At 46.9% G+C, this 7,500-nt stretch overlaps 1 protein-coding gene across 1 annotated transcript in view; it reads left to right on the plus strand.

Moving 5' to 3' along the window:
- Window positions 1-7,500, plus strand: part of LOC143491284 (nephronectin-like) — a 19,796-nt gene that overhangs the window by 1,662 nt on the left and 10,634 nt on the right. Inside the window, exons 2-3 of the mRNA XM_076990136.1 lie at window positions 6,178-6,260; window positions 6,739-6,831. Coding sequence (XP_076846251.1) covers window positions 6,191-6,260; window positions 6,739-6,831 — 163 coding nt within the window. The 5' untranslated portion in view covers window positions 6,178-6,190. The remainder of the gene's footprint in view (window positions 1-6,177; window positions 6,261-6,738; window positions 6,832-7,500) is intronic.

A 7,500-nucleotide genomic window follows, 5' to 3' on the forward strand; every position in this document is an offset into this window, starting at 1 on the left:
TTAATGGTTTCCAAGCATGGACAGCCCACTTTAAATCATACCACGGATTTTCAATAGTATTCAGGTCTGGGGACTGAGATGGTCAGTCCAGAACGTTGTGCTTGTTCCTCTTCATGAATGCCTCAGGAGATGTTGAGCAGTGTTTAGGGTCGTTGTCTTGTTGAAGTATCCAGCCCCGGCACAACCAACTTTGTCACTGATTCTTGAACATTGTTCTCAAGAATCTGCTAATATTGATTGTTATCCATGGGACCTTCAACTTTAATGAGATTCCCAGTACCTGCACTGGTCCCACTGCATGATGGATTCTCCACTACATATTACTGTGGGCAGCAGGTGTTTGTCTTGGAGTGCTGTGTTCTTTTCACGCCTCTAGTTATGTCAGAATAACTCAACTTTAGTATCATCAGTCCACAGCCCCTTATTCCAGAATGAAGCTGGCGTGTCCAAATGTGCTCCAGCGTTCCTCAAGGTTCCTCAGCGTTACTCTCCCATACAGTCTCTCCTTGTGCAATGTGCGCTAGTTGAACAATGCACAGTGACTCCATCTGCTTGAAGAACTTACAATTGGCCACTTTAACCCTTTCACTTTAACCCTTTCATCTTAACCCTTTCACCTTAACCCTTCCACCATAACCCTTCCACCTTAACCCTTTCACCTTAACCCTTTCACCTTACCCTTTCACATTAACCCTTCCACCTTAACCCTTTCACATTAACCCTTTCACCTTAACACTTTCACATTAACTCTTTCACCTTAACCCTTTCACCTTAACCCTTCCACCTTAACCCTTTCACATTAACCCTTTCACCTTTATGGCAGGCCGTTTTATCATAAAATGGGCTTCACCCCACTTACATTCCAGATATCTGTAACTACATTACAGATATCTGTATATTTAATTTAAGATATCTCTAATTATATTTTCACTAGGCAAAATGTCAATTTGAGATATCTCCAATTACATTCTGACTAGTATAAATTACGTCATATTCACCATTGATTTGTATGGAGGCTCAAGTTCAAGATATCTGCAATTAATTACTGACTATCTGAAATGTACATTTAAGATATCTACAATTAAATTATGACTAGTCAAAAAGTCAATTACAGATATCTAGTTTTTTGTTCTGACTAGTCATTATTCTAATTAAAGATATCTTAAACATACTCATTATTTAAGGTATCTTAAAAATATTTTTAGATATCCGAAACTAAGATTTGACTAGTGCAAATTAAATATCAGATATCTTGAAAGTAAGTAATGACTAGGCAAAACAAAGTTAGGGATATCCAGAACTGTATTTTTGACTAGTCAAAAGTCATTTAAAAGACAAATAAATTGCAGATATCTTGAACATTTTTTATCTAGACGTTTTTTTTTATTTCTGTTATCTTGAATAATTATTCTGACTAGTCGGAATGTGTTTGTAGATATCTTCAATAATCATTTTGTCTAGTCAATACGTCCCAGATTTACGTAGCATTTTAGCGCCAAGCTTGGCACTCTTTGTATTTGCTAATCTAGGGTGACCAGATTTGGGTTTCTGAAAAGGAGGACACATTTTTTGCTGGGGTCATCAGTGTATCGGTGTTTGATATGACACAAATGACATGGTGTCTGTGTAAAAATTGCATTTATTGAACAGCACAAAACAACATAGTACCTGCCGTACACATCAAGCACTCTGCGGATACGGATCACGACCCTGGCGAAAGCACAGGAATTTTTTCTTTAACTCCCCCGTAAACGTTCACTTTCGTTTCGGCTTTGCCCCAGAACCGGCGGACACACGTGCTTTCGCTTGTAAACACTCGGGGGTAGACTGGCAGGCCCACGCTTTCTTCTTCTCACACACACACACACAAACAAAATCGAACAAAATCCCGGACGATTTTGGAATTCCCCCCGGACATTTTTTAGGTCTCAAAAGTATGACATGTCCGGGAAAAAGAGGACATCTGGTCACCCTAGCTAATCAGTGGTCTGTACGCGATGTCAGGACTGTGACGGTGTGGTGCTGGAGGAAGCAGGAGGCACGACACGCGTCTTGCAGTGAACATAAAACGTTTAATCAAAACACAAACACGTAAAGTCCTGCACAAACGGAGCTAGCACGCAGACGCGATGCTTGCATGGGCATGAACTTTAGACAAAGACGAGCACACGACACTGCGCGAACGCACATTAAATAGGTGAATTACACAGACCCACGTGACCTCGAGACAAGGCACAGGTGTAACCACGAACACGCTCACAAACAACCCACACCCACGGAAGTACAAACATGGACATAACGACACGCAGACAACATAGCGGCACGCCCACAGGGAAGGGTCCGGAGCTGTTCCGTAACAGAACCCCCCGCCAGGGGCTCGCTACTCCCGGAGCGTCCCGCGCGGCGGGAATGCCCCGAACAAACACCGACGGGCAGGTCCGGAGCCCCCGGGATCACGAGCCTCCGAGAGCAGTCACCCCCGACGGCGGGAACTGCCGCGGACAGCACTAGTACACCTTCCCTGGGAAGACAGGGGAAAATACATTAAACAAAGGCACGCTGACAAACACACACACAGGTACATGAAACACGAAAGGCACAAGAGGGAAAAGGAGATTAGGGAGACACAGGGGAACAGACAGACATATAGGGACAGGCAGCCACGGCATCGCTCCGGCTGCCTGCCAAAGCGCAAACGGTGGCGCTATCCCTCCAGGGAAAGCAGGCTGGGCGGGCGCAGCAGGCGAAACCGGCGGCGGAGTCCCACCGGTCCTCGGCTTCGCACCTCCGGTGCGCGCTGCTCCTCCTGGTGCGCCCCTGGTCCTTGCGCCTGAGACCTTCGCCTGAGGAGCCTTGGCCTCCCTCCTGGGCGCTGCCGGAGCCGAGACGCGGCGCCGCGCGCCGGCAAACCTCCGTGGCTTCTCCTGAGGCGCGCGGAACCCCCACCTCGGACCGCCAACCGCGCTGGATCCTTCCCGCGCAGCCGGGATCACCGGCGTTTTGTCCCCCGATGTGTCCATGGACTCTCCTTCCTCATTCGAGACACACCGATCCAGGGACATGGGCTCCTCCTCTCCCTCCGAGAGGCACTGGTCCAGGGACATGGGTTCGTCCGTGGCAGGGCAGCTTGACCAGCACATGCTGCTCCTCTCTGACGACGCCTGAGAGGCTTTCCTGCCTAGCGGACACCCTTTCTCTCCCCGCACGGTGTCCGCAGAACCCACCGAGATCTTGTCCTCTCCCTCACTCCCGCTGTCGAACCCGGAAGGGGTCGAACAAACGGACGGAGGTGGGCTGGTGCTCCCTCTCTCCCCGTAGCACACGGTTGACTCGGAGTGCAGGGACGGAGGGGGGCTAACGTCCTCCCCCTCTCCGTAATACACCGTTGATTCGGAGCATACGGATGGGGGAGGACTGACGTCTTCCTCCTCCTTATTGGGGAGCTCATCGACGTCGGAGCAGACCGTTGGAGTGGCGCTGGTCTCCTTCTCCTCGTCCGACGTCCAGGAAGCCACGGACCGGGGGGAGGGGCAGCTGCCCTCACCCTCACTCTCCTCTCCGGAGTCCTCACTCCCGAACTCATCTTCGGGGGGAGAGAGGGCAAAGGCGCCTACTCCCACCATAAACGGCTCGCTGGTCTCCTCCTCCTCGGGGAAGACCAGGAGCGGTGCGCTCTTCTCCTCCACATTGCAGCTGCCCACGGCACCGGGTGGCAGTTCCGCGGACGTGGGAGGGTGTCTCTCCCTCCACACACGTACCGCGGATGTGCGGAAGTATTCTGCCAGCTGTGCATCCTCCGTCTCCTGAGCTGCGCAGAGCATGTATGTGCAGAGTGGGTCCTGCTTCATGGTCTGCTCGGAGACGGGGGCTTCGTGGCGCCGGACTGGGGAAGAGCCGTGGTGACGCCGGCTCTTCTTCTTCCCCTTGGGTGTACGCTTAGCGTATCCGGGCATCTGATCGGCTCGTCTTTCTGTGACGGTGTGGTGCTGGAGGAAGCAGGAGGCACGACACGCGTCTTGCAGTGAACATAAAACGTTTAATCAAAACACAAACACGTAAAGTCCTGCACAAACGGAGCTAGCACGCAGACGCGATGCTTGCATGGGCATGAACTTTAGACAAAGACGAGCACACGACACTGCGCGAACGCACATTAAATAGGTGAATTACACAGACCCACGTGACCTCGAGACAAGGCACAGGTGTAACCACGAACACGCTCACAAACAACCCACACCCACGGAAGTACAAACATGGACATAACGACACGCAGACAACATAGCGGCACGCCCACAGGGAAGGGTCCGGAGCTGTTCCGTAACAAGGACAGTCGAACTCGCATTCTCGTGTTTTTAATACAATTTTTAGTGCCGCATAATCCATACTGTTGAGATCTTTCAAGATTGTGCCATTTTTCACGACGCTGAAGTTGGTTACTTATTCGCAGTTTGAGATTCGTTTGGTTACTTATTCGGCGGCTGAAGTGGTTCCTTATTTAAAAAGGGTGTGTTCACGATGCGTGTTTGCAGCCCGCTTTGTTTAAAAGCGATAGATTAAACAAACGAGCATACGAGCAAACATTTAAGAGGTTATTGTTTCCCATACTGATTTTGGGCATGTAGAAAAAAAATAAAAATTTAACGAAAGCATTCCTTTTGTAAATGGTTTCTATTTCAAGTTGTTCCAATTGTACGCGATTTGTACATGATGATTGAATTCGCCAGCATTTTTAACGTAAGGAAACATATTCTTAGATTTGAAAACTAAAAATACAGAAATGCTGTTCTAGAACACAAATTAATCGGAAGAAGAAATACCAGCACACAACATGGCATATTGAGCAGTGGGCACAGGTTAACGGATTTAAAGGGGCAGTTTCAGAGGCTTATTGAAGGCCTTATTGATGGTGGGCCAGAGAAATAACAAATGCATTATGAAGAACAGGTCACTCTAAGAGGAACCTGATTTTAGCCTGATCCAACACCATTTAATACCTCAAATCTATCTGGAAACACGGCATATTGAGTAGTTAAGTACACAGAAAGCGCACTGAAATGATTCTTTTCAAGAACAGCTAACGCCATTTTAGCCACCTAAAATTCCGCAGGCAGCAGTTTCGACGACTCGGCGACATTGCAAAAGGGGCGTAATGCACGCACTTCTTTAATTCAGATATCTAAAAATGTCATTTTGACTAGTCATAATTACGTTAGAGATATCTTGAATAAGAATTACGGATGTGTGACTCATAAAATGACGAATCCAGTGACGTCATTTTAGATATCTTAAAAGCCGGTTTGATCCGTCAAATTGAAATTGCAGAAATATTGAATTGTTCTTCTTACTAGGTAGAATGCAAATGTAGATATCTTGAATTGTTATTCCGGATAGTCAAATTGTAGTTGTTATTGTCAAAACTAATATTTAGATATCCTTAATGTAATTACAGATAATCAGACGAAGCCCATTATATGTTAAAACGGCCTGCCATATCACCTTAACCCTTTCACCTTAACACTTTCACTTTAACCCTTTCACCTTAACACTTTCACCTTAACTCTTTCATCTTAACCCTTTCTCATAACTGGATTCACCTGTGTATGTAGGTCACCTGTGTTTAAATAATTATTGTACACTATCTGTACATCCAATAAACTTACTGTTATAAATGTGTTCCAATAAACTTACTGTTATAAATGTGTTCATCTGCTGAAATTGCTGATCCGTACAACCAATGATTTATAAAGGAAAATGATGAAAATGATCAAGGGTGCCCAAACCTTTGCATACCACTGTACCACTGTACCACTGTACCACTGTACCACTGTACCACTGTACAACTGTATCACTGTACCACTGTACCACTGTACCACTGTACCACTGTATCACTGTATCACTGTATCACTGTACCACTGTATCACTGTATCATTGTATCACTGTACCACTGTATCACTGTACCACTGTACCACTGTATCACTGTACCACTGTACCACTGTACCACTGTACAACTGTACAACTGTACCACTGTATCACTGTACCACTGTATCACTGTACTACTGTACAACTGTACCACTGTATCACTGTACCACTGTACCACTGTATCACTGTACCACTGTTTCACTGTATCATTGTATCATAACTACTGAAACTTTAGTAACTTTAGTTGTTCTCTATAAGGTTGGCCAATGGGATGTGTCGCTATGGTAATATGATGACATGCTGCTGGGGATGGACACGAGAGACCTGGGGACACTGTAGACGTGAGAATACACACACACACACACACACACACACATACACGTACACATACACACGCACATATACACACACACACACACACATATACACACACACACACGCACGCACACATACACACATATACACATACACACGCACATATACACACACACACACACACAACCACATATACACACACACACACACAGACTCATACACACACATACACACACATATATACACACACACATATACACACTCACACACACACACACACACTCACACACACACATACACACACACACATACACACACACACACATATACACACACACACATACACACACACACACACACACACACACATACACACACACACACACATATACACATACACACACACACATACACACACACACATATACACACATACAGACACACATATACATACACACACACACACACACACACACACACACTGACGCAGCTGTCATCCTGCAGCGCTGTGTGAACTGGGCTGTAAACACGGGAAGTGTGTCGGACCGGATCAGTGCCGCTGTCACCCAGGATACACTGGCAAGACGTGCAACCAAGGTAGGACTGTGTGTGTGTGTGTGTGTGTGTGTGTGTGTGTGTGTGTGTGAATGCATTTGTGTGTGTACATTATTGTGTGTGTGAATGCATTTGTGTGTGTACATTATTGTGTGTGTGTGTGTGTGTGTGTGTGTGTGTGTGAATGCATTTGTGCGTGTACATTATTGTGTGTGTGTGTGTGTTAGAGAGAGTGAGAGGGAGAAATGGAAATTTATACAGAAATAATACAGAATTTCTCTCTCCATCTCTCTCCATCTCCCTCACTCTGTCTCTCTCTCCATCTCTCTGTCTCTCCTCGTCTCTCTCTTTCTCCATCTCTCTCTCACTGTCTCTCAGTCTCTCTCTCTCTCTCTCCATATCTCTCTCTCTCTCTTTTCTCTCGCTCTCTGTTTGTCTCTCGCTCTCCCTCTCTCTCCCCCCTCTCTCCCTCTCTCTGTTAATTAACCCACAGTGAGTCTCACAGCCCCAGGCTCATCAGTCCTCTATAGGCTGAAAATGAGAGCACTGTTGAACCTGTGGAAGCAGCTGTGTGTCCACAGGGAGAGACGCGTCCACCCTGGAGACACCCACACGTCTCCTTCTAGAACAGGAGTACTCAACTAAATTTGTCCGCGGTCCAATTTTGGCAGATACCTGTGGCCTGAGGTCCGGTGCGCCGGGGGTGGCGAT

The sequence above is a fragment of the Brachyhypopomus gauderio genome, unplaced genomic scaffold (genome assembly GCF_052324685.1).
Source record: "Brachyhypopomus gauderio isolate BG-103 unplaced genomic scaffold, BGAUD_0.2 sc73, whole genome shotgun sequence".
Lineage (NCBI taxonomy): Eukaryota > Metazoa > Chordata > Actinopteri > Gymnotiformes > Hypopomidae > Brachyhypopomus > Brachyhypopomus gauderio.